General features: G+C 34.2%; 1 protein-coding gene across 10 annotated transcripts in view; it reads left to right on the forward strand.

Moving 5' to 3' along the window:
- The window catches only part of AKAP9 (A-kinase anchoring protein 9), a 165,948-nt gene that overhangs the window by 116,208 nt on the left and 22,208 nt on the right, over positions 1-27,532 (forward strand). For 4 of the 10 annotated variants that reach the window (XM_061413397.1, XM_061413401.1, XM_061413398.1 and 1 more), the window contains 16 exons: positions 3,515-3,677; positions 4,496-4,708; positions 5,849-5,887; positions 7,289-7,521; positions 8,455-8,574; positions 10,128-10,304; positions 15,242-15,346; positions 20,487-20,639; positions 20,974-21,153; positions 22,120-23,196; positions 24,380-24,520; positions 25,001-25,489; positions 25,931-25,994; positions 26,080-26,201; positions 26,761-26,952; positions 27,228-27,416. In XM_061413397.1, the coding sequence (XP_061269381.1) occupies positions 3,515-3,677; positions 4,496-4,708; positions 5,849-5,887; positions 7,289-7,521; positions 8,455-8,574; positions 10,128-10,304; positions 15,242-15,346; positions 20,487-20,639; positions 20,974-21,153; positions 22,120-23,196; positions 24,380-24,520; positions 25,001-25,489; positions 25,931-25,994; positions 26,080-26,201; positions 26,761-26,952; positions 27,228-27,416 (3,657 nt within the window). Of the gene's footprint in view, positions 1-831; positions 1,380-3,514; positions 3,678-4,495; positions 4,709-5,848; positions 5,888-7,288; positions 7,522-8,454; positions 8,575-10,127; positions 10,305-15,241; positions 15,347-20,486; positions 20,640-20,973; positions 21,154-22,119; positions 23,197-24,379; positions 24,521-25,000; positions 25,490-25,930; positions 25,995-26,079; positions 26,202-26,760; positions 26,953-27,227; positions 27,417-27,532 lie in introns of those variants that run through there. The other 6 variants (XM_061413399.1, XM_061413400.1, XM_061413405.1 and 3 more) reach the window with 3 other exon arrangements.

Raw genomic sequence — 27,532 nt, forward strand, 5'->3', positions numbered from 1 at the left:
GTTTCTCAAGGTACCAGAGGGCCATTATATACAACTTGTGCTCTTAAGTCTTAGTCAGAGTTCATAGTGTAGGTTAAGTGGTATAATTATCAGCTATTGTATATTATACAATGCAGCTTTAAAAAGAGGTGTTTTTTTTTTCCTTAACAACTACTCTGTAAATAATTCAGTGTAGAAATAGGTTATAACCGAACCATCTATATTTAGTTTTAATGACTGCTCAAAAGAATGGGTGTTATTTTAAGGAAATATCAAAAGGAAATACTTAGTTTTCCAGAAAGAGTTACAATTATTGGGTATAGTTGAAGAACTGATTGATAATGTGGATTCAGACCTTTTTGAGTTTACATTTTTAAATTAAAACATGTTTTAATGGAATGGAAAAACACTAGCTTATCTTAGAAGCATTATAAACTATCTAAATATCCTTTTCAGAGCTCTGACGTGGAACTTGGATCCTGTTAGGCAGGCTTTTTTGTGGGTGTGTTAATTCAGATTCCACCTGTCAGTGTACCTATAGGTACAGGCATTAAACCACACCCTGTGTTCTGACCTTTCCTCAGGGGACACTGACTAGAATCCTTTGGCTCAGCATGAGAGGCTGTTTGAATAGCTCAGTTCAGAAGAGCATTGAATGAAGCAGCAAGAACAAGGGAAATAATTTTGCAACTGCGATTCTTAAGGCTGCTGCTATGGAGACTTCAAACTTGACTTTCCCTGCCAGGTTTTACTTGGAAGGCTTTTACTTCCACAGACATATTTGATAGCGAGAGCAGTTTTATTGCTTAGCTAATTAGATATTTATATTTTCATTCTTTCATTCTTCAACATTTTAGTCATTATTCTAATTTAAAACATGTTTACTTGCTTTTAGTTTTGTTTTTTGTTTTTATTTTGTTCTGGTTTCTTTGTTTTGTCTTGCTGAAGACTGGTGGGGACCTAATTTTTCTTATTTGTGGGGTTTTTTTTCTTTTGTTGTTTAGTTGTATGAATTAATTTTTATGTTTATTTGATAGTGCAAAAGAAAATTTTTCATACTGCTATGGTATATCTTTATAAAGTAAACAGAACTTTTTAGTGTAGTGGAAAACTGGTAAAGCAAATGAGGAAAATTAGCGGCTACAACTTCTAGAATGGATTCGTACAAGACCTATTTGGCAACTGTCAAACTTAGTGATTCGTGGTTGGAAGAACAAGATGAAGACATTTATGAGGTTGAATCCCGTGTACCATTACCACATCCTTTTCCTCTGTGTGAACATTTGGATGAAAATAACTCCGTAATTATTAATACTTCTATTTTTCATATTATTCATAAAAGAAATGGGCACATATTAAAGCTTATTTCTAAAATTTCCCTGCCTACCCCTCCTTATTCAGTAAGTATAAAAATTTGGTTTTTTTATAGTTTTATGCTTTCAGTTTTTTATATATTTAGTGAAAAAAGCTATAATGAGAAATGAACTTTAAATGTCTTTGGTAAGGGTAAATGGAATAGAATCTTCTTTTCCTGTTGTGTGGTTCATTCATCCTGTAATGATTAATGTATTGAAGGGCAAAATTTCGTCCACAAGCCCCAACTTGGCAATGTGTTTAATTACATAAAGCTAAATGAGATAATATTTCAGTTCTGCCACGCCAGACAAGCTATTTAAAGAGATCCTGCTTGTCCTTAAGAATCTTAACTTCTCTGTATTTATGATGCCAATCTTTAGTAAAAGCAGGCTGGTTGTATTTGAGGGAATAGGCATTCTCATACCTAAAATAGCTAAGTGAATTGTCATTGAGCCAATCGTTTGGCATAATGGCTCTAGTTCCAGAAACGAAAAAAGAAAGCCTGGATTCTAATTTCAGGTTTTTTTGCTAACTGCCTAAGAAACTTATATTTAATATGCCTACTAATCCTGTGAAAAAATACCTTTTTCTACTTTTTATGTGAAATGTATATTATTAACAGTGTTCAGGGTATTTAGCATAGTTAGCCTTTCAGGTTCATTTGACTTTTAAATGTTGTGAATGATTTACTCCAAGTTATTCAGCCCTTTTAATGACTTTCATGGCTTTAACGATGTACTACCTTATATTTCAGATGCTTTCAGAATAGTTTCGTTACCTCCCCTGAAGCTTTTATATATTAGAGTGACAAAATATTTACTGATTGTTTATAAGTATTTCTAATGTAGGTTTTAAATTATTATTTGAGAATATTGAATATGATATTTTTATATATTTCACATTATTAGGTGTAGGTATTGTATAAATATTAGGAATAAACTGTACCTTACCTAGATAGAAGAGATTTTTTAACATTTACAATGTTTACATAAATATTTGAAAGACTCTCTTATTCCAGTAGGGTATTGGTGCTCTCTGCCATAATAAGTGAAGTTTGTTTGCTAGATCTACTGCATTTGAGTCCCTGCCAACTTTTTGTTTTGCTTTGTAAAACTGAAGTTCCTAATATTTCTTGTAGGCTTTACTGTAATATTTACATGCATTTTAATGAAATTTTATACCTTGTCAAGAGATAGAATATAGACACAAACTTTAAATTTTTTTCTAAAGGAAGTATTTATTTTGTTGTAAGTGTATTGTATTTGTATAGTAAATTTGAAGAAGGAAAAAACTCATATCCTAGTTAGTTAGAGCTGTGAACTCTTGGAGATTCATGTATTTACCAGGCAGCCATTTTATAATGTACAGAAAAAAATTACATGGGGAAGCAGTTGATTTATTTTTAAAATATTGACTCTGACTATAAGTGCAGAAGCATGCTGTATATAAATAGTTCATGTTTTATGGCCACTTTTTAATATTAAAAATTAATATGTACTGGTTATCCACATTAAAGGAAAGTAATCTTTTGCCAGTCAAAAGTAAAAAAATATATATATGAATTTTATCTTTGTTGAGGTAATAGCATATTACTAGAGATATTTTAGAAAATATTTTGTGATTAAAATGTATTTAATTTCCCATTATGACTCTTAAATGTATGTTCATATTATTTTCAAATAAGTTATGAATGATAAAATTTAAAACAAGACTAGTTCCACGCTGGTTGGATACTCATTTATCCAACAATGAAAAGTTACCACCAAAAGCCTTGTTTAGTAACTCTAAAATCTATTTTCTATGGTAAATTTTAAAATGCTGTGGTAAATTTTTTTAAATTTAATAATGTTAATATTAAGTACTAGAAACACTTGAGCTCAATTTTCCCCCTTATAGTTGTTTCAGTAAAAACAGAGAAAGCAGGTACTAACAGTAAGAAGCAATTATTTCTGTTGAGTAAAGTTAGAATATATCTCTGTATACATTTCTTGTGCACAGCTAATGTGTCTACTGAACTGCGCTATCTACTAATATTAGCATGCACTAGAAATATTAAATGACTACAGTTCAACAGTATATCTTTATTTTCATTAAAAAATTTTTTAAAAGCTTTAATAGAGAATGGCACTGAGATTCTTAACACTCTGTCTTCCTTCATATACTTTCCCTCTTTGTTTAGCTGGAACATGCAAAAGTTACACAGACAGAATTGATGCGTGAGTCATTTAGACAGAAACAAGAAGTGACTGAGTCCCTTAAGTGCCAAGACGAGTTGCGAGAGCGCCTTCATGAGGAGTCCAGGGCCAGAGAACAGCTGGCTGTGGAGCTCAGTAAGGCCGAGGGTGAGTACCCTGCTGTTGTTATTGAGGATGGAGAAATTTCAAGTCTAAAAATAGATTTTGGTGCAAGCCAAGTTTGGAAACCAGCAATCTACTTTTAATTTCAAATGACCACTGAAAAATAGTTGTAGCTTGTCTTCAAAATTCCTCTAAGCAGCTTTTAAAACTATATATAGTTTTTAATTATGAAAGTACTTAATAGAATTATATGAAAGTATTTAAAATTATACAAAATACAAAAGTGAATGATGGTGAGTTGTTACCATAATCCCTCCATCCTAAGACAGCTCTTTTCATTTAAAGATGAGGGAACTGGAACAGAGATACTAATAAATTGTTCGAAGTCACCTTTAAATGCTGATTCCAGGCTTTAAGCCTCTGAAGCCCCACGCTATTTATATCATACCATGCTATTGTGGGTGGTAGGCTTCTAGAATCACTTTAAGTGTCAACTTTCTCTAGTATATTTAAAATGTGATTCAGTTCACAGGCATTTGATTTATATTAAGCTTTCCAGGAACCTATCTCTTTAATAAAATATGTTACACCAACATGATGTGATAAATTAGCATAACAAGTAATAGAAAATTCAGAGAAATTTCATATTTAAACACAATGGCTAATAAGAATACTGTATTGAACATATTATAGTTGCTACTATCATCAGCAGCAAATTGATTTAAGGTTTTTAAAAGGTGAAATGATTTATTTTTTTTTTTGAAATGATTTGAAATTTGCTGACAGTACACCTTTTTTTAATATAAATATGTAATAGCAAAATTTGAAATAATAACTGCATTCCTTGTTAATTTTATTTATAGGTGTCATTGATGGCTATGCAGATGAGAAAACACTTTTTGAAAGGCAAATTCAGGAAAAAACTGATATAATAGATCGTCTTGAGCAGGAGTTGTTATGTGCAGGTAGTAGATTACAAGAACTAGAAGCAGAGCAACAGCAGATCCAAGAAGAAAGAGAATTACTGTCGCGGCAGAAGGAGGCTATGAAAGCAGGGGCGGGCCCTGCTGAGCAGCGTATGTATCTCTCGACTTCATGTGAAATGTTCCTTAAAAGTTCAACATGACTTCTTTTTCCCCTTTCAGTGCCATGATTTATGCTTTATATAAGGATTGAAAAATAATAAGAAAATCTACCTTACTGGTAATTGTCTTATTAGCCAACCATGTGGAATCAGGTTTGGTTTTTTCCTTCTTTTTCCTTTGGCATATGATAACAGGAATGATAATTCTTTGTATTTCCTCAAACCTCTGCCTAAAGAGAACGCTGGATATAATGAAGCAGGATTTTTTTTTAAGTTGTATGAGATTTAGTTCTTTTAATTGCAGAAAGGCAGCAAAATGTACACCTGGATTAACTAACTAAGAGCACTGATCTGGCACTAGTTGTGAGCAGGGTGGGGTGGATTTCACCCTGCAAGATAACAGATTGAAAAGGCTATTAGAAGCAGGCTGACATTTAGTTGAATATAAGCAGGAGGTCAAAGAATAAATAAGTTTACTGATAACCTCTAATCTTTTCTTAAATGAGAAATTAGGTAAATTAGTGGTTTAAAAAATAGGTGTCAGTCTTTGTAACAGTGGAACTTTAAATCCTTTTAGTCATATCCTTTCACCTTTATATTATGGCTTCCTTGGTAGCTCAGTTGGTAAAGACTCTGCCTGCAATGCAGGAGACCCCAGTTCGATTCCTGGATTGGGAGAAGGGATGGCTACCCACTCCAGTATTCTGGCCTGGAGAATTCCATGGGCTGTATTATAGTCCATGGGGTCGCAAAGAGTCGGACACAGCTGAGTGACTTTCACTTTCATCTTTATTATACATACAGTTAGAATTATAAATGTTTAGTTTTACTAATTAAATTTTATCAATTTAGAGATACAACATACATTTTTATAATATGGTAAAACTTTTCTGGTTGCTCAGATTTGTTTAACACAGGTTTAGGGTTGTCCTTTTTCATGTGCAAAGTGTGTTTATCATGCATGTACAATATTCAAGGAATTTGAATACGTCTCAAAATGTAACCTGTGACAGTATGTTCAGCTTTTACTCCTAGTTGTTTTGTGTGTGTGTATATATTACTGTGTTTTAGGAAATAGCTGACATGTAAATCACCATGTTTTGTTGTATGTGTGTGTGTTTTTTCCTAATAGGACTAGTAGATGCTGCAGTCGATGCAGCGCCTGGAGCAGGTGTGTTTACACAGTTGCATGGCCATTGGGTGACCCTTGGATTTTTCAGTCAACTAATATATCTCTAATTTTGCTGCTGTGTTTTATACTTACAAGTTTTTCTAACAACAAAAAAAACTTTTCTTACAATAAAAATTTGGAATTAAAAACTGAGATTCATAGTGACCATCATCATATTATTCCCACAGAGCTTAAGACTATTTCAGTTTTTTCAAGAAAATGGATGAAATAGTGGTAGGCAATATAATATAAATTAAAAGTTATTTTCTTTAACGAATATATTAAGTTCTTACAACCTATGCCTTTTTACAATACTCTTTTCTAAATCAGTATCTAAGATGATGGTATCAACAAGATCAGTGAAATTTAGTGAAGAGACTTTCTGGTTGATTACTTTTGTATTAACATCTAAATCAGCGTTTTTTAAAAGGAAAGCTGCTTTCTGTAGATTCTTAATCCTGAGTACAGTGTCGACAGACCAGTTAGTGTAAAGACTCTGGAGTTACAGTCATTCCATTTTCTTCATTAGACAATTGTTTTACTTTGCTGTATAAAATTTATTATTGTATGACTAATAATAGCTAAAACTTATATGTATATGTAGTCCTTACATAGTGTAGGCACTATTTTTCACACATTGATATATTAACTTATTTGATATATTATAAATTAACTTATTGTGGGGAAATAACTCAGAGGTCAGTACTGTTATTAACTCCCATTTGACATACAAGGAAATTGAAGGACATCATATTAAATGTCAGAAGTGGTAGAGTTAGGATGTTAACCCACAGTCTTTGCGCTTAAGCACCACACTGCCTCTCATACTTGTCAGTTTTCCCTTGATACACATACATGTGAACGTGTAAGACTAACTCAGGAATGTGGATCAAATAAGGAGAAAGACTAACAGGAAATTCTGATTCTGGTTATGTTTCTTTTCTGTAACTCTTACTTACCTTGGTTAAAGATTTACAGTATTTGATTTTCGTGTGTGTTGTGTATGCATATAAAAATGACTTTACAGGTTTGGAATGGATTGACTTTCGCCTGAGGTGAGTTATTTCTGTGCTTGCATTTGGTTAGATTTTGCTCGTTTCCTTGTAGTGAAAGTGGACTTTGAGGGGGTCATTTGCTGTGTTCTTTTATTGTTTTTAGTGATAGGACATAATTCTTTTTGTTAATTCTGTATGATTTTATTGATACTAGCTTGCTTACTTATATCGGAATGTGTTATTTTGATATTTTCACATAAGTATTTTCCTTTTTCACATGTTTTTGAAATGAAACTCAGCCCCTTAACTTCATGAAGTTAAAATCTGAACACAGTTATGGGTGATTTCCTTATCATAACATCATTAATTGTGACTTAATGTAGTATGTTTTTGCATTCATGAACAGAATTACTACAGGAGACAGAAAAACTGATGAAGGAAAAACTAGAGGTACAGTGTCAAGCTGAAAAAGTGCGTGATGACCTTCAAAAACAAGTGAAAGCTCTAGAAATGGACGTCGAAGAGCAAGTCAGTAGATTTATAGAACTGGAACAGGAGAAAAATGCTGAACTAATGGATTTAAGGCAACAAAACCAAGCACTGGAAAAGCAGTTAGAAAAAATGAGAAAATTTTTAGATGTAAGTATTCTCAACTTTAATAACTTTTTCATGGGAATGCTACTTGCTACTGTTCTATGTTGTGGATTTTAAATTATGAAAAGACTTAAATTCTACTATTTTTATCTGTGTCATCTAATTCATTAAAAAGTATTACTTAAAAATTTTTATTATGCAGCTTTTAGAATTAAAAGCAGTACCAACAGATTACGAATAAGCCCTACCAGTTAGCCTTTCCAGATTCATAGTTAAGAAACTTGTCCTAGCCTTTTTCTGAACCAGTAGTCAGACCAAGTAAGGATCCTAAGAGCTAACTGTCCACCATTTCACCCATAAAACGTATACACACGAGTAACAGTGTGCCCTGGAAGCAAAGAACTGCAGCTGTTTTATGCTGTCATTACTGTCTTCCAAAAAAGATGTTAAATCTCTAATTTCATGTGGATTTTCTTCTTTGGAGTTTCATTAAGTCTTATGTTATCTTCACAGATCAGAGAATCAGATTCTAAAATACTTTGTAATTTTAGGTATTTTAAAAAACCTATATTAAAATGAAAAAAATGTAACTACAACACAATTTGTTCTACTTATTTTGCCTAAATATTGGGAGTCCTCCTTTGTTCCAAAAAAGTAAATTCATTTTAAGGAGACCATTTTAATTTCATTTTGTATTTAACATTACTTGAATTGTAAAAAGTGTTGTGCTTCAGATAACATTTAAGTGCTTGCATTTTTGCTGAAGAGCCATGGGTTATGTATCATACAAGAGCCCTACTAGGCTATGTACCATGCAACAAGTGTTATCTTTTTAAACCTTTTTGGTTTGGAGCATTTCTGTGATCATCAGTCGTTCATCTTCAAACAGGCAACTGTGCCTACAATTAAAGGGAAGTAAGGGAAATAATAACGTCAATAAATGTTATTTCTTCAGTTACTATCATTATTAAACTTTAGGAGCAAGCTGTCGATAGAGAACACGAGAGAGATGTATTCCAACAGGAAATACAGAAACTAGAACAACAACTTAAGGTCGTGCCTCGATTCCAGCCTGTCAGTGAACACCAAACTAGAGAGGTAATGTTTTTATTGATACTGTCTTCCGTACGTTAATTTGTATATTATATATAAAGTAAGATTCATATCTTAAAAAACTTGAAGTCTTTCTATTGTATATCAGTTTTCAAAATCAGAAACTTAAATATTACTTCAATATGAGAAGGTAAAGATACCAAAGAAGTATAAAATACCTATAACTCATTGTCGTAAAATGTTATCTACAGTCTTATTTAACAAAAGGTATCTTTAAAAACAAAAAACCATAAGGAATCTGATGTAGAAAAGCGTTATCTACTGGAGCAGTAGAAAAGTTAGCAGTCCCCACAGTTCATAGTCATTCATCGTGTTCCTGACATATTCTAGATTTTGAAAAATAGCTGTGTGTTTGTTGAATCTGAAAAGAATATTTAAGCTCTAGAACTTAGTCATTTCCTACTATTTGTTTCCTTATTATTAAAAAGGGTAATTTGCCTCATTCATAAAACTTTAGGAAACTAAGTTAGGAAACTAACAAAAAGTATGTGTTTGATTTTCTTCCAAAACATTGTGATCCATTTGTTTTCTTCTTATTTAGCCAGATCTGATTCTCTAGCTTCTGATTTTCTCAGGACCAAAAAAAAAAGAAAGAAGCATCTAGCTGTTACCAGTACACTGTGCCATTTTGCTCTGCCTGCTTTATTCTCCTTTAACCTTACTTCAAGTCTTAGTCCAGCCTTGGTTGTTCAGGCTTCTCCTCAGGCTTTATTACTATCCTTTCTCAACCTCTAATTGTAGGTAAGCTAGCATTTCTTTTAATGTTTTAAGGAAGAAGTGCCATTTTTAGATAATTTCCTCTAAGAATCTCACTGAAATAAGGTAGAGTTTCTTTTTTCTTACCATCATATTTCTTTTTTTAATAAGCTTTCTCCATTTGAGCACAACTAATTTCACAAGCTCTCTTACTGGTCTTTCCTATATCCTTCCATCTGCTTCTTATCTGAATCACTTTTTCAGGGCACATGGATCCCTTGCACTGCCTGGCATCCTGATCCCTCTCCTAGGCTGGTGGAATGTGTGGGCTGAAAAGCTTTTTTCCAAGTAACTGTATTAAAGGTCCCCAGTTCCCTTCTGTCCCTATGGTATTTTAGAACCACTGTATTATTATATATGTTGATAAACCGTTGGTGGAAAGAAAAGTATAATTCATGAAAGTTTTTTAGGTCATTGTATCTCACATATGAATGTAAGTACTGTGTAAACTTGTTTTCTTTATTAGGTTTTAGTGTGGTTGTGCCATTAGAGCTAGCAATTCAACATTATTCAAAAATGCATTTATTTTTTCCTCCTAGCTAGGGAAAGCCTTAGTCTTAACAGAACTCTCTTAAAAGAATTGGTGAAAGCAATATTATTTCTCTTTAGTGCTGCTTAGAAGCATCAACTCAGAAAACGTTGCTGTAGTTGGAGGTGATAGTGCCATCCTTATCAAAAATACAATTAAGCATAGGATCTAAAAAAATCTGAAAGGAGGATAGATTTATTACTAACATCCTTACATATTTTAACATTACAGTTTTTGCTTATTATATTTCCAGGTTGAGCAGTTAACAAATCATCTGAAAGAAAAAACGGACAAGTGCAGTGAGCTTTTGCTGTCTAAAGAGCAGCTTCAGAGGGATATACAGGAGCGGAATGAAGAAATTGAGAAATTGGAGTTCAGAGTAAGGGAGCTGGAGCAAGCCTTACTCGTTAGTGCAGACACTTTTCAAAAGGTGTGACATTTTCTTTGGGTTAATTTTATCAAGTGTTTTAGTACAGATTATGCTTAGTTGCATGAACATATTTATTTACATAAAAAAATTACTAAGGACTCTTTTTTTTTTTTTAGTTTTCTGAATGTTGAGTTTTGTTTTTTTTTTTTAATTTTATTTTATTTTTAAACTTTACATAATTGTATTAGTTTTGCCAAATATCAAAATGAATCCGCCACAGGTATACATGTGTTCCCCATCCTGAACCCTCCTCCCTCCTCCCTCCCCATACCATCCCTCTGGGTCGTCCCAGTGCACTAGCCCCAAGCATCCAGTATCGTGCATCAAACCTGGACTGGCAACTCGTTTCTTACATGATATTTTGCATGTTTCAATGTCATTCTCCCAAATCTTCCCACCCTCTCCCTCTCCCACAGAGTCCTTTAGACTGTTTTGTACATCAGTGTCTCTTTTGCTGTCTCATACACTGGGTTATTGTTACCATCTTTCTAAATTCCATATATATGCGTTAGTATACTGTATTTATGTTTTTCCTTCTGGCTTACTTCACTCTGTATAATAGGCTCCAGTTTCATCCACCTCATTAGAACTGATTCAAATGTATTCTTTTTAATGGCTGAGTAATACTCCATTGTGTATAAGTACCACAGCTTTCTTATCCATTCATCTGCTGATGGACATCTAGGTTGCTTCCATGTCCTGGCTATTATAAACAGTGCTGCGATGAACATTGGGGTACACGTGTCTCTTTCCCTTCTGGTTTCCTCAGTGTGTATGCCCAGCAGTGGGATTGCTGGATCATAAAGCAGTTCTATTTCCAGTTTTTTAAGGAATCTCCACACTGTTCTCCATAGTGGCTGTACTAGTTTGCATTCCCACCAACAGTGTAAGAGGGTTCCCTTTTCTCCACACCCTCTCCATCATTCATTATTTGTAGACTTTTGGATCGCAGCCATTCTGACTGGTGTGAAATGGTACCTCATAGTGGTTTTGATTTGCATTTCTCTGATAATGAGTGATGTTGAGCATCTTTTCATGTGTTTGTTAGCCATCTGTATGTCTTCTTTGGAGAATGTCTATTTAGTTCTTTGGCCCATTTTTTGATTGGGTCGTTTATTTTTCTGGAGTTGAGCTGTAGGAGTTGCTTGTATATTTTTGAGATAAGTTGTTTGTCCGTTGCTTCATTTGCTATTATTTTCTCCCATTCTGAAGGCTGTCTTTTCACCTTGCTAATAGTTTCCTTTGATGTGCAGAAGCTTTTAAGGTTAATTAGGTCCCATTTGTTTATTTTTGATTTTATTTCCAATATTCTGGGAGGTGGGTCACAGAGGATCCTGCTGTGATGTATGTCGGAGAGTGTTTTGCCTATGTTCTCCTCTAGGAGTTTTATAGTTTCTGGTCTTACGTTTAGATCTTTAATCCATTTTGAGTTTATTTTTGTGTATGGTGTTAGAAAGTGGTCTAGTTTCATTCTTTTACAAGTGGTTGACCAGATTTCCCAGCACCACTTGTTAAAGAGATTGTCTTTAATCCATTGTATATTCTTGCCTCCTTTGTCAAAGATAAGGTGTCCATATGTGCGTGGATTTATCTCTGGGCTTTCTATTTTATTCCATTGATCAATATTTCTGTCTTTGTGCCAGTACCATACTGTCTTGATAACTGTGGCTTTGTAGTAGAGCCTGAAGTCAGGTAGGTTGATTCCTCCAGTTCCATTCTTCTTTCTCAAGATCGCTTTGTCTATTCGAGGTTTTTTGTATTTCCATACAAATTGTGAAATTATTTGTTCTAGCTCTGTGAAGAATACTGTTGGTAGCTTGATAGGGATTGCGTTGAATCTATAAATTGCTTTGGGTAGTATACTCATTTTCACTATATTGATTCTTCCAATCCATGAACATGGTATATTTCTCCATCTATTAGTGTCCTCTTTGATTTCTTTCACCAGTGTTTTATAGTTTTCTATATATAGGTCTTTAGTTTCTTTAGGTAGATTCCTAAGTATTTTATTCTTTCCGTTGCAATGGTGAATGGAATTGTTTCCTTAATTTCTCTTTCTGTTTTCTCATTATTAGTGTATAGGAATGCAAGGGATTTCTGTGTGTTGATTTTATATCCTGCAACTTTACTATAGTCATTGATTATTTCTAGTAATTTTCTGGTGGAATCTTTAGGGTTTTCTACGTAGAGGATCATGTCATCTGCAAATAGTGAGAGTTTTACTTCTTCTTTTCCAGTTTGGATTCCTTTTATTTCTTTTTCTGCTCTGATTGCTGTGGCCAAAACTTCCAAAACTATGTTGAATAGTAATGGTGAAAGTGGGCACCCTTGTCTTGTTCCTGACTTTAGAGGAAATGCTTTCAATTTTTCACCACTGAGGATAATGTTTGCTGTGGGTTTGTCATATATAGCTTTTATTATGTTGAGGTATGTTCCTTCTATTCCTGCTTTCTGGAGAGTTTTTGTCATAAATGGATGTTGAATTTTGTCAAAGGCTTTCTCTGCATCTATTGAGATAATCATATGGTTTTTATTTTTCAATTTGTTAATGTGGTGTATTACATTGATTGATTTGCGGATATTGAAGAATCCTTGCATCCCTGGGATAAAGCCCACTTGATCATGGAAAAAGATTTTCCATGCAAATAGGGACCAAAAGAAAGCAGGAATAGCAATACTCATATCAGATAAAATAGACTTTAAAACAAAGGCTGTGAAAAGAGACAAAGAAGGTCACTACATAATGCTCAAAGGATCAATCCAAGAAGAAGATATAACAATTATAAATATATATGCACCCAACATGGGAGCACCATAGTACGTAAGACAAATGCTAACAAGTATGAAAGGAGAAATTAACAATAACATAATAATAGTGGGAGACTTTAATACCCCACTTACACCTATGGATAGATCAACTAAACAGAAAATTAACAAGGAAACACAAACTTTAAATGATACAATGGACCAGTTAGACCTAATTGATATCTATAGGACATTTCATCCCAAAACAATGAATTTCACCTTTTTCTCAAGCGCACATGGAACCTTCTCCAGGATAGATCACATCCTAGGCCATAAAGCTAGCCTTGGTAAATTCAAAAAAATAGAAATCATTCCAAGCATCTTTTCTGACCACAATGCAGTAAGATTAGATCTCAATTACAGGAGAAAAACTATGAAAAATTCCAACATATGGAGGCTGAACAACACGCTGCTGAATAACCAACAAATCACAGAAGAAATCAAAAAAGAAATCAAAATTTGCATAGAAACGAATGAAAATGAAAACACAACAACCCAAAACCTGTGGGACACGGTAAAAGCAGTCCTAAGGGGAAAGTTCATAGCAATACAGGCACACCTCAAGAAACAAGAAAAAAGTCAAATAAATAACCTAACTCTACACCTAAAGCAACTAGAAAAGGAAGAAATGAAGAACTCCAGGGTTAGTAGAAGGAAAGAAATCTTAAAAATTAGAGCAAAAATAAATGCAAAAAAAACAAGAGAGACCATAGCAAAAATCAACAAAACCAAAAGCTGGTTCTTTGAAAGGATAAATAAAATTGACAAACCATTAGCCAGACTCATCAAGAAACAAAGGGAGAAAAATCAAATCAACAAAATTAGAAACGAAAATGGAGAGATCACAACAGACAACACAGAAATACAAAGGATCATAAGAGACTACTGTCAACAATTATATGCCAATAAAATGGACAACGTGGAAGAAATGGACAAATTCTTAGAAAAGTACAACTTTCCAAAACTCGACCAGGAAGAAATAGAAAATCTTAACAGACCCATCACAAGCATGGAAATTGAAACTGTAATCAAAAATCTTCCAGCAAACAAAAGCCCCGGTCCAGACGGCTTCACAGCTGAATTCTACCAAAAATTTAGAGAAGAGCTAACACCTATCCTGCTCAAACTCTTCCAAAAAATTGCAGAGGAAGGTAAACTTCCAAACTCATTCTATGAGGCCACCATCACCCTAATACCAAAACCTGACAAAGATCCCACAAAAAAAGAAAACTACAGGCCAATATCACTGATGAACATAGATGCAAAAATCCTTAACAAAATTCTAGCAATCAGAATCCAACAACACATTAAAAAGAATCACACCATGATCAAGTAGGCTTTATCCTAAGGACTCTTGATATTGTTGCATAATGTATCTGTATGTCTTCATTAACATCATAACCATTTCTGTTTATTCTTTTTTTTTTTTTTTAACTTTACAAATTGTATTAGTTTTGCCAAATATCAAAATGAATCTGCCACAGGTATACATGTGTTCCCCATCCTGAACCCTCCTCCCTCCTCCCTCCTCCCTCCCCATATCATCCCTCTGGGTCGTCCCAGTGCACTAGCCCCAAGCATCCAGTATCGTGCATCAAACCTGGACTGACAACTCATTTCATACATGATATTATACATGTTTCAATGCCATTCTCTCAAATCTTCCCACCCTATTCTTTTCTCCAAATATCCCTTGCATACTGGGTCCTGATTAAGAAAGATTAAGCCAGAAGACTTAATTACCCTTTTAAGCATTAATAAGATTCTAAAATAACAGCCAAGTGAAAATCTGTAGGCACCAGTTCAGGCTGTAGGCACCAGTTCAGGCTGATGCCGTGCCCCAGGCTAAGAAGCAGTGAGATCTGTTCCTATTATGCTAAAGAAAAGCAGGATAAGGAAATTTGGGAATGTAGGAGATGAGGGGATAGCCTTCATTTTACCTGAGAAATGAATTTTAAGATTGTCAGGCATTCTTGTTTTAATTTATATAAAGTACATTCAAGAGTGAATGTTGTAACTTTTGATTGTTCACTAATGTAGACTACTTCTAATTCAAGAAACACTTCTCCAATTAAAATGGATAATTAGGATTTAATGTCTGAAATTTTGAGAAAATTTTTATGTATTTAAAGGTAGAGGACCGAAAACACTTTGGAGCTATAGAAGCTAAAGCAGAATTGTCTCTAGAAATACAATTGCAGGCAGAGCGAGATGCCATAGACAGAAAGGAAAAAGAGGTAAGTTTATTTTTAATGACAAAATGTGGCTTGAATTACTTTAGAAAATTTAATTTGATTAGAATGGAGTTCATGGTGTGAAACCAAAGTATATAGACTGTTTCTTAGCTCATTGCCTAAGCTGCCGTTGAAGGCAGTAAACATTTAAATGAGTAAACTGGAATGAAGAAGAGGGGACACATGGCCTGGACAGAGAAGGGAGTTTTGAGGACAAAAAGGTGGCCAGTTTGGTAGGTATGAATTAAATGAAGACGAGAGGAGAGAGAGAGAGTAGTGTTGGGGCACAAGGAAGTATCTTCCTCCTGGCCTTGCCATGGGCTTTGAATTACTGCTGCTTTCCTGTGGAGTTTGTTTTTTCTAAAGTTATATTTCCCTGGGAGATAGTAGTGACTTTTTACAGTGTACTAATATACATCTTCTTAATTCTATAAAGTTCTTTTATGTTTTTCTGCTCCCTCCCTTCCCCCTACCCCAAGAAAACCAGAAGATGCACTTTTAAAACAGCCATCATTTTCAAGTCCTAATTATTTGAACCTTTGTCTATCATCAGTTTTTCTCTAGCATATTGTTCCTTGCTATCTAGCTATAGCATATCATTTTAAATGTTTCAGAAGTTTCAATTACATTTTTATCTCTTTCCATATAATTTTCTCAGAACATTTGATGTGTATTTATTGAATATAAACAGTTTATAAGTGTTAATGAGTACTTTGAAAAAAAGAAGATTGATTTAGATGTCACCTAAAACTATAGCTCAGAGAACTTGTAGTTTAGAGAAGAAAAAAGTCATCTATATAAATGATGGAAATGATTATTTTCATGAAAATTATTATTTTCTCATTATCTCATAGTACTAACTAATGTTTATCTGAGAGATTCTTATTTTACTTTTTGGCTTTTATGTGAGTGACTGGGGACACTTTTGTGGACATATAATCACTTTTGTTAATGTGTGCTTCAAAAAAAATTAACATTTAAAGATTTCTCTTACACTAAATAATCAAATAGATGATCTGCTTTCTAAAAAATGGGACTCCAAAACTGGTTACAAGGCAGAAATAATTGATTAAATATAGTAAAATTTTATATTGTCATTTGAATTTTATTTAACACTACTTAACCTCTTAATTTCTTGAAGTAAGGATCTAATAAGTGTCTCCTACTTAGAATTATATTTGTTGGAATTACAACAGACCTTAGAGAGCTTGTATCAACTAGCTACCAGTTTTTACAGATGAAACAGAGCCAGACTTGCTGAGTGAGTAAAGAATTAAGTTGACAGCTAACCTTGATCTACTCCAGTATCCTTGCCTGGGAAATCGCATGGACAGAGGAGCCTGGCAGGTGACAGTCCATGGGGTCACAAAAGAGTCAGACATAAGTTAGCGACTAAACAACAAACTTGGTCTACTAATTTTGAATAACAGTGACAAGTGTTCTATCAGAACCTAGTCACTCAGTAAGTGGAGACTGAAAGATAGGGATGTAAAATTGAAACATATCTTTTAAAGAAAATAACTTCTTATGCATTCTTTCCTGCACTAGACAAATGTTTTCAGATATCTGACAGTATAAACGTAGGATGTCTATGTGTTGTTATATTTGAGATACCTCCCACTACTCTGATAGCCTAATTTGTGTACAACTTTTTAAAAAGTTTATTACAATATTTAGAAATGCAGAGTGAAAGAACAGAAAACCTTAAGATAGATAAGGGTTTCAGGCTGTATAAGAGGAGAATAATGTGGAGAGAAATAGAAGAGTTTCTTTAAGAAAAAGATGCTTTCAATAGGATAGGTTTTAAGTAGAGCGACTTAGCAGCAGCAGCAATGAGATCGAACTTACAAATGACAATAATAAATAATAATAGTTAACTTTGTTGAGGTCTGTGCTAGAACGTGGTCAGTATTTTAATTAATGCCTTGTGTCCTTAACCTTAAACTCTCCCTGAGGATAGGTTCTTTTGGTGTTTCCACTTTATTGAGTAAACCAGATCTTAATAAACGTTAAGGAACTTGCTCATGGTCACACAGTAAGTAGCTGAACAAGAATTCCTCCTCAATTTCTCTCATTCTGGAGCTTTGTGATGCTTTACTGCCAAAACATCCAGGCATGTTTTGCCTTGCTGATGAGAAATTATCATAAACAGTCATTCAGTATTTGTTGAATTGCCATGTGTAGAGCACCACTGTCCAATTTTAAAACCAGCACCAATCTCAAGGAATCTTCTGTCTAATTAGGATATATATATGTATGTATGTGCTGGACTGTGGTAAGTTGCTTCAGTCGTGTCCGACTCTGTGATCCCGTGGACTGTAGCCCACCAGACTCCTCTGTCCATAGGATTCTCCATGCAAGAATACTGGAGTCGGTTGCCATGCCCTCTCCAGGAGATCTTCCAGACCCAGGGATCTAACCTGTATCTCTTATGTCTCCTGCATTGGCAGGAGGGTTCTTTACCACTAGTGACGCCTGGGAAGCACGTGTGTGGTGTGTGTGTGTGTGTGCATGTAGCCCGTGTGTGTGTGTACACATTTGAAGCCAGTGTGTGTGTACACATTTGAAAGAAAAAATTCTTAAAACACAAATAGGTGCTAATTAATGTAATCCAGACAATCTAGATATCATTTGGTAGCTAAATTAAACAAGGTTAAACCAAAAAGCTGCCATTCTATTTTTAAACCTTAATAATATTTTTCTGGTTCTTGGTTATCATAGCCTCAGTAATAAGACAGCCAGGGACCAAAACTGAAGTCTGGCTGTGAAGAGGAAAGAATGCCTCACCGTGTCATTTTGGGAATTGAAGTCTCTGTTTTGATGCCTCAAGTTCAGCTGCTTATGATGGGAATGTTAGTGCTTTAGATGAGTGCTTCTGAAACTTGAATGCGCTATGAATCCCCTTAGGGATCGTTTTAAAATGAAGACTGATTCAGTAGGCCCAGGGTGAGGCTTGAGAATCTGTGCTTCAAACATGTTCCCATGTGATGCTAGTTCTCCTCCCGGGACTACACTTTGAATATTAAGGCTAAGAATTTGACCATAACCTGTTTTATCAAAAAAGAAAATAAGTGTGAGGTGAGACAGGCAAGGGCAGCAATTTTGAGCTTAAATATCTATGTATGTGTTGAAATAATACCTTGTCACCAAAAGTAGTCATAGAAGATAGAAGAAGTATAAATGTAATCTATTAGGTAACTTTGAAGAAGATATAATCATCACAATTTTCAGGAGACTAACCTGATAATTATACGTGTGCAGCTAATAACTATATTTCAGGTGTTATTACTGAGCTTAATACCAGTATTAAAGAAAATTATTTAAATGTAAGTCTTAGACATTAGTTATTAGAAGTAGGATAAATAATAGTTAAGAATGTCAGGTTCCAGAGGTAAACTCCTGAGGTTCAAAAGTGACTTCCACATACTAGCCTTGTGACTGCAGAACAAGGGACTCCTGTCTCAGTGACTCCCTTCCTCATCTCTGAAATGGAGATAATTCTAGTAAAGATGTATAAAGTCATTGCTACTGCTGCTGCTAAGTCGCTTCAGTCGTGTCCAACTCTGTGGGACCCCACAGACGGCAGCCCACCAGGCTCCCCCGTCCCTGGGATTCTCCAGGCAAGAACACTGGAGTGGGTTGCCATTTCCTTCTCCAATGCATGAAAGTGAAAAGTGCAAGTGAAGTCACTCAGTCATGTCTGAGTCATTACAGGGCTTTTAAAGAATAATACATATAAAGCATATCATGCAGTGTCTTAACAGTGAGTTGCCTGTAAGTGTTAGTTGCTTGGTCATGTCCAACTCTTTGCAACCCCACGGGCTTCTGTCCATGGAATTCTCCAAGCAAGAATATGGAGTGGGTTTCCATTCCTTTCTTCAGGGGATCTTCCTGGCCCAGAAATCGAACCTGAGTCTCCTGCATTGCAGGCAGATTCTTTACCATCTGAGTCATCAGGGAAGCTATAAATGATGGCTATTTATTACTAATATAAATATGATTTCTGTTACAGAAATATTAGGTTAAATGATTTTGAAGGTCTTTGCTTTGCTAATGCTAAGATATAATTCTGACTACGTGTACTCAGTCACTCTGTCGTGTCCGACCCTTTGTTACCCCATGAACTGTAGCCTTAGAGGCTCCTCTGTCCATGGAATTCTCCAGGCAAGAATACTGGAGTGGTTGCCATTTCCTCCTCCTCTGACTACATGTTGGTGTGTAATCAGAATGTGCCCCCTTTCAAGTTCTAAGATGATGAATGATTTATAAGTATTCTTTGGGCCAGCTGCCACTAAATGCTGCCCTTGTATCTTAGGTTGGTCTTAATGCAGCAGTTTTGATCATTAGATAAATAAGCATTTGAAAATCCATTCATTAAAAATGTAGAAGAACTTGCAAAGCATTGGGGTAAACAACTGTTCCTGTCCTCAAGCAAGCCCAATTTTTAAAATATAAATAGCTGTTACTATTCACCATTAGTTTCAATCTCTATATAACTATCAAAGAGCAATTGCTTTACCATTAGTGATAATCTGTGCTCAGAGCTGAATTCAGTTGTCTTATACATAGGAACACTCTAGTTATTCTCCTAAAATGGTTTACTAACTTACTCTGTAAGTTTCTGTGTGTCAGACCTAAGTATCTCTTGGTCTTAGAGTCTGCCTCTGCTCCCTTCTGCCCAAATAAGGCATGTGGCTGCCAAACCTTTTATGGGGTTAAGTATTAATATGGACTGAATTGAGTTAGTCTCATTTGGTGGCTAAAATAACTGACTTAATTCTACAGCTTTCTTGAGCCTTTTTGATAGCAGTTAATTTAACATAAAATAAGATTTAAAATGTGGATTCTTTCCCTTCCTCTCATAACTCTTTTATGCTTTATCAGGAGATAATATTTGGTAGGAAATGGCTCCTTATAGCCTTCCTCTGGGAAGGATAGTTTTAAAGTGTTTAGTTTGAAAATGTCTGGAAACCACGCAGTTATATCTGGCTTAGAGAAACCCCTTTCCTTTATTTTCATGGCTCACCTGTTTTAAGCATGCATCCTGTAGAGCTTAATCCAGCAGTCTTCATTCTCTCTTGACAAATAAACATCTATATGAACAGTATTTTTCTCTCTCCCTTTGATAATTTTGATATCAAAGATCACAAACTTAGAAGAGCAGTTAGAACAGTTCAGAGAAGAACTGGAAAATAAGAATGAAGAAGTCCAGCAGCTACATATGCAGTTAGAAATACAGAAAAAGGAATCTACTACCCGCCTACAAGAACTTGAACAAGAAAACAAATTATTTAAGGTAATTGCTCAAGGAAAACTTTGCCTCTAAATAATTCATTGTTTTTGTCTTGTATAGTCATAAGTATTAAGCATTTGCTAAATCCAGCTGCTACATAATGCTTAACAGAGGAATAATAGCTGCAAATGGATTTGCATAGAGTTTATGTTCAACCCAACATATGAAAAATTTTGGAGACCTGTATCAAAACATTTTAAAATTTATTGATTTACAATAATTATATAGTAGCTTTGAACATTTTGGGTGCTGTAGCTTGGTAAGAGTTAATTGACAGAATGGTCTAAAGATCACATGTAATGCTCTATCCAACTGGGATGGTTATCTTTGTTCCTAGGATGAAATGGAGAAACTGGGATTTATCATAAAGGAATCTGATGCTATCTCTACTCAGGATCAACATGTACTGTTTGGGAAATTTGCTCAAATAATGCAAGAAAAAGAGGTAGAAATTGACCGATTGAATGAGCAAATTATGAAACTTCAGCATCAACTTAAAATGACGACAGATAACAAGGTACACTAATTTAAAATTACTATATGAAACTATTTAAATTAGAATTTTATTTTTATTGAAGTAGTTGATTTACACTATGGTGTTAATTTCAGGTGTACAGCAAACGGATCTAGTTTTCTCCAGATTATTTTCCATTATAAGTTATTACAAGATATTAAACAGAGTTCCTTGCTTATACAGTTAACCTTTCATGCTTATCTTTTTTATGTATAGTCATTTGTGTTGCTGTGAACATTGGGGTGTGTGTATCTTTTCAAATTAGACTTCTTGCCTTTTCTGGATATATGCCCAGGAATGGAATTGCTGGATCATATTCTGTTTTCCTTTTTTTAAGGAACCTCCATACTGTTTTTCATAGTGGTTAAGCTAGAATTTTAAAGGGCAAAATAGTTATTTTTCAGTTTATTTTTTAATGTAAAAACCAAATAAAACCTAATTCTCTTTTATCCATTAATTTTGATTTATTAAGACATCTTAGTTTAACAAGCTATGTGTATTTGTATCCATTCCTAATATTGTCAAACATTTTTGATGTTTCATAGTCTCTGATACCTCAGATTTCATCCTATCATTCTAACTGAAATATTAAAAACTTCAAAATTCTTCTATTATGTTTGAGTTTTTAAATAAGATAGTGATATTTAAGCACTATCTGTTATAGACTTTTATTTTAATACTTTTCATCCTTTTCAATTAGAATATATTGATACTGACTATTTTACTTTCAGGAAATCAGCTATTAAATGCATAAATTACTCTATATTTAATAATTTTCTGAAAGAAGTTCTAAGTAAGGTCATTTTTGGTATGATGTAAGACTTGTGGTCTATATTAAAATTTAGTATTTCTGAGAAGTATTTTTGTGTATATGATCAACACTTTAATAAGATATTGCCTTAATAAAATAAAATTCCCCAAATATAAATACATAGTTATTACATATGTTGCTTTTTTGTTAACTGATAGGTTATTGAAGAAAAAAATGAACTTATAAGGGATCTTGAAACCCAGATAGAATGTTTGTTGAGTGATCAAGAACGTGTGAAGAAAAATAGAGAAGAAGAAATCGAGCAGCTGAATGAAGTGATTGAAAAACTTCAACAGGAATTGGCAAATATTGAACAAAAGACATCAGTGGTTGCTAATTCTCTCCCAGAAGAAGCAGATAGTTTAAAACATCAGTTGGATATGGTAACAGCTGAAAAATTGGCTTTGGAACAGCAAGTAGAAAACACTAATGAAGAAATGGCCTTGACAAAAAATGCACTTAAAGAAACCAATTTAAAAATGAACCAACTAACAGAAGAATTATACAACTTAAAGAGAGAACGTGAAGAAATTGAAAAAATCCATAGCATACCAGGGAAAAGTGTTAACTTGGCCATAGATGACCTGAACAAAAACAAACCAGGACTAGAGGTAGTCCTTCCTGAGGACGCTCTTCAGCCCCTAGAAAATCAGACTTACCTCAGTTCTTTTGAAGAAAACAGCAAAGTTTCCATAAGCAGCTTGGAAACAAAGGTGCTACAGCTCGAGAGCACTGTGAGCGCAAAGGACTTAGAACTTACCCAGTGTCGTAAACAGATGAAGGACATGCAGGAGCAAGGCCAGTCTGAAAAAGAAGTGCTGGAAAACAAGATTGTAAACCTACAGAATACACTTGAGGAAAAAGTTGCCGCTGCTCTTGTGAGTCAAGTCCAACTTGAAGCAGTTAAAGAATATGCAAAATTCTGGCAAGATAAACAATCAACTTCATCAAAACCTGAAAGAACGAATATACAGAATTTGCCTCAACTAACAGAAAATGAAATGGAGTCAAATGTGTCAGCACTGACCTTGAGAATATCAGAATTAGAAAGCCAGGTGGTTGAAATGCAGACTAGTTTGATTTTACAAAAAGAACAGATAGAAATTGCAGAAAAAAATGCTCTGGAAAAAGAAAAGAAGCTACTAGAACTGCAGAAGCTATTGGAGGACAATGAGAAAAAACAGGGAAGCAAAGAAAGGGAAAGAAGCCCTCCAGGAGACTTTGAAATTCTCAAGGTTAGTTTGTATTTGATCTTTTTCACTTAAATACCTTAAGAAACTCTTTTCCCTTTTCCTTAAACTTACTGCTAACTTATTAAATTCAAACAATGCTCTTTATATCTAGCAACTCCATATATAAAGGGTTTTTATTTTTAAAAAATGACCATTCTGTATGGTCATATTATTATCACTAGAATAATGGATACAAACTGTATTTTGTATAGTTTTAAAATCACAGTATTTATTTTACTGCCATAGTCATTATGAGCAGTCATAAGTAGAGCAGTCCCAAGAAACGTGGAAATGTTAAGGATAGCAAATGTCCTCTGGAACTTGTGTGGATTTTTTCTCTCTTTCTTCCAATATGCATGGTAAGTGTTATCATTCCTTTTACACAATGAAAAATATCAGAATATATTAGTGTTCTAGTGCATTAATGTATGAGTGATAAATCATTTGCTTTTACAGATTCTATACCTGTTAGATTTCATCCTTTCTTCTCTGAAAGTCTGTTTATGTAAAGTTCTGAAGGCGTAGGTATTAGCATAGGACAGATGTGGAAGGACTTTAATTTTCAGATTCTCACTTTATATATTTGTAATTTTGAGTACTGTGTAGTCTTATCTGAACACCAGAAATTAACTGATATATTAGGTTCCTATGAATATTTATTTGTCAAAGAGTAGTGATTCTTTCCATTTACTAGGCTTTTTCCTTCTAGCTAACTGAAACTATATAAATTACTGTAAATAATATTTAAAACAGTAATGTGACTTACCATATGATTAAAATATCTTAGTAAGATTTTATTATTTCTTAGTATCTAAGAACTATCTTACCAAACCACCTCATATCTTTTGAGGAGAGTGATATAAATATGAAAAATTTTTGAATAGATAACTGAAACTGTTTCATTAATTATAAAATTTTTTAGGATATATTCTAATGACCTGATTTACCTTTCATTCCCAGAAAAATCATTCTTTGTGTGTGTGTGTGTGTGTGTGTGTACTGACTCAAGAATATAAATTGATGGTTCTGAAGAGTTTCCCTATTTGTTGAAAGAACATGGGTCTATTTAACCCCTTTAATCTGATAGGCAGTTGTTCCTGAAAAAGCTTTATTGAAATATTCAAGTACCTTGAATTTGGCTTTATTTTTTGAAAATGACATGTTTGTGTTTTCCACTACCATTTAGACAACTGCTGAGCTGTTTCATACCAATGAAGAAAATGGACTTTTTGGTCAGCTTGAGACTGTTAGAGCAGAGTCTGCTGCTACTAAAGAAGAACTTGCCAGTTACAAAGAGAAGGCAGAAAAACTTCAGGAAGAACTTTTGGTAAAATTAATAACATAGCTTCTATTTCTACCTATTTTATTTCAAAGTGTATATTCTCTTAATATGAAAACAATCTCAGATCTATAATTTAACAGCTTAGGGAAAAAAAAATCTTTCATAAATTTGATGAAAAGTTATTATAAATTTCATTGCTCTCATCTTTCTTGTTTGGTTTTCCTTGGAATCTCTTTTAATCTCTTAAAAGGGGGATGCTTTTAATCTTCTAGTCTAGTTAATAAAGAAGGAGAAGGACGGATGTTAACCCCTGAGAACCAAAAATAGAGTCCGATAAAATGATTTCACTTCTGTGTTAATCTGTGACTTTATATATATGCAAATGTGTATGAAAACTCTGTTTCTGAAATGTTTTCCCTGTTATTCTGTGGAAAATGAGCATACTAACATGATTATACTCTGAACCCTAAATTCTACATGTGATATTTTTACCTGAATGTTCTAAACTGTTGTTTTATGTTTTAGGTAAAAGAAACATATACGGCATTTCTCCAGAAAGATTTAAGCCAAGTTAGGGATCAACTCAAAAAGGCAGAAGCAAAATTATCCTGCTTCTCAGAAAGAGAAAATAATACTGAGGTACAAGAAGATAGAAAGGTCTGCACATTAGAGCCACTTCCTATAAAAGTGGGTCAGAGCTCCGCATCCCAGACAGATGGGACCCTCAAGGTCAGCAGCAGCAATCAGACTCCACAAGTTCTTGTTAGAAATGCAGGAATCCAGACTGACTTACGGAGGGAATGTTCATCAGAAGAAGTCACTGAAATAATTAATCAGTTTACTGAAAAGATTGAGCAGATGCAAGAACTACATGCTGCCGAAATCCTGGATATGGAATCCAGACACATTTCAGAAGCTGAAACCTTAAAGAGGGATCACTATGTCGCTGTCCAGTTGCTGACAGAGGAGTGTAGTACCTTGAAGGCGGTGATCCAGTGTCTGAGGTCTAAAGAGGTATTTGGTTTTCACAGTGTATTTTTTCAGCATTCTGTGGTTGTTTTTTTTTTTTTTTTTTTTTTTTTCCCCCCCAAAAATTTTATGTTGTTAAGAGACAAATTTGGGGGCAATTTCTTCCTTATAATAAAACTACAATTTAAAATCTATCTTTTGTGTACAGTCAAATAGTAATGTCCCACAAAGCTCCGGTGCAGATTTAGAACCTGATGTTATCATTCTTTAATTTCTGTCTCTTATTGTAATATATTAAAATTAATGTCTCATTGTAATATCCCTGAAGAAAAAAATTAAAGCCTTACTGTAAACCATGGATAGTTTTATTTATTGTGAAAGGTGTGACATATTTGTTTGACAGCATTACAAAAAAAGTAAAATGTTCATTGGACCTTTTTTTTGATAAAGCAAAACATGTTTTATTTCTTTGTTTTCTCTGATTAGGGCTCCTCAATTCCTGGGTTAACACATTCTGATGCTTACCAAACTAGAGAAATATGTTCCAGTGGTAAGTTATATAAACTGGAATTTTTATAGTACTTACTTAAAAAAGTTTGTTTCTCTTTAATAGTCAATGGTTTTCTTTATTTTAGATTCTGGATCAGACTGGGGTCAGGGAATTTATCTTTCACAAAGTCAAGGATTTGACACGGCGTCGGAAGGCCAAGGAGAAGAAGGTGAAAGTTCAGGAGATTCATTTCCAAAGAAAATAAAGGTACTAAAAGACATCCATCTTTCAGTAAAACTTAGCGAGTGTAGTTTCTATGTTGAACATAATAGTTTATTAGAAGTTAGTATAGAAGATCTAACTATATTAAGATCTCTCTGAAGAGAAAAATTCATAGCTAGAAGGAAACTTGTGGCTCTATTTAGTTTTATTTCTGTATTTTACAGATAATTAGAGTATATTTAATTGTATAAAGATTTTTAAAACTTTCCATTCCTAATATTTTTGTTTGCCAAATTATTAAAGCAGTCTCAGTCTAGAACCTATCTTCTACATATTTCTTTTGGTCAAATTAGTGCCTGATATAAATCCAAGAAGAGCACGTTAGATAAATAGAACCTAGGAGATGAGTGCCACGTAAGGGCATAGGCAGTCTTCTGGGATTGGTGTGCCCCTCTGGAGGAAGAAAGTGTTCAGTGATGGCAGGCTGGCGTTTCCTTTCTGCAGTGGCTTTTCTAAATCTGTCTGTCTGGGATTCCTCTTTTCATGTCTGACTTGACAGTTTTTGAAAATGTCTTAATTCTGGCTTTTGTGTTGTGGCTTCTAGGGACTGCTGAGAGCTGTCCATAATGAAGGCATGCAGGTGCTCTCGCTCACTGAGTCTCCCTGTAGTGACGGAGAAGACCATTCTGCTCAGCAGACATCAGAGTCTTGGCTGGAAGAGAGAAGAGCTTACCTCAGTACAATCTCATCTCTTAAGGATTTAATTACCAAAATGCAAGTTCAAAGAGAAGCCAAGGTACTCAAAGACTATTGTGCATCTAAGTAGCTTTATATGATTTTTATCAATAATAAGGCACTTTGTTTGCCAAATTAACTGTTGTCTTTTATGATGTTTTTCACATAAATTTCTATGTATTGTTTAAATGCTCCAAGTTGCACACTTGAAAGTAAATTTGTATCCTCTTAGACTTGCAATGCTGATTCTGGTTAGCAGACAGATACCTTGAACAGATATCTAGAACAGTTCTTAGCTTATTTGAAAACTAACTTTTGTTTTTTGTACTCTGCCAGGTTTATGATAGTTCTCAACCTCATGAGAGCACCTCTGACTGGCGAGGTGAACTTCTGCTTGCTGTTCAGCAGGTTTTCTTAAAGGAGCGCAGTGTTTTCCTAGCCGCATTTCAGACCGAGCTGACAGCTCTAGGTACAGGAGATGCGGTTGGATTATTAAACTGTCTGGAACAGAGAATACAAGAACAGGTATCAAAATGAGACTGTAAGAAAAACTTTAAAACAAAGAATGCTTTTTAATAGTAATGAGAAAATGAGTTATTTATTAGTTGTTTATTAGAAATATTTATAGTTATTTATATAAA

This window comes from Bos javanicus, chromosome 4, assembly GCF_032452875.1.
Source record: "Bos javanicus breed banteng chromosome 4, ARS-OSU_banteng_1.0, whole genome shotgun sequence".
Taxonomy (NCBI): domain Eukaryota; kingdom Metazoa; phylum Chordata; class Mammalia; order Artiodactyla; family Bovidae; genus Bos; species Bos javanicus.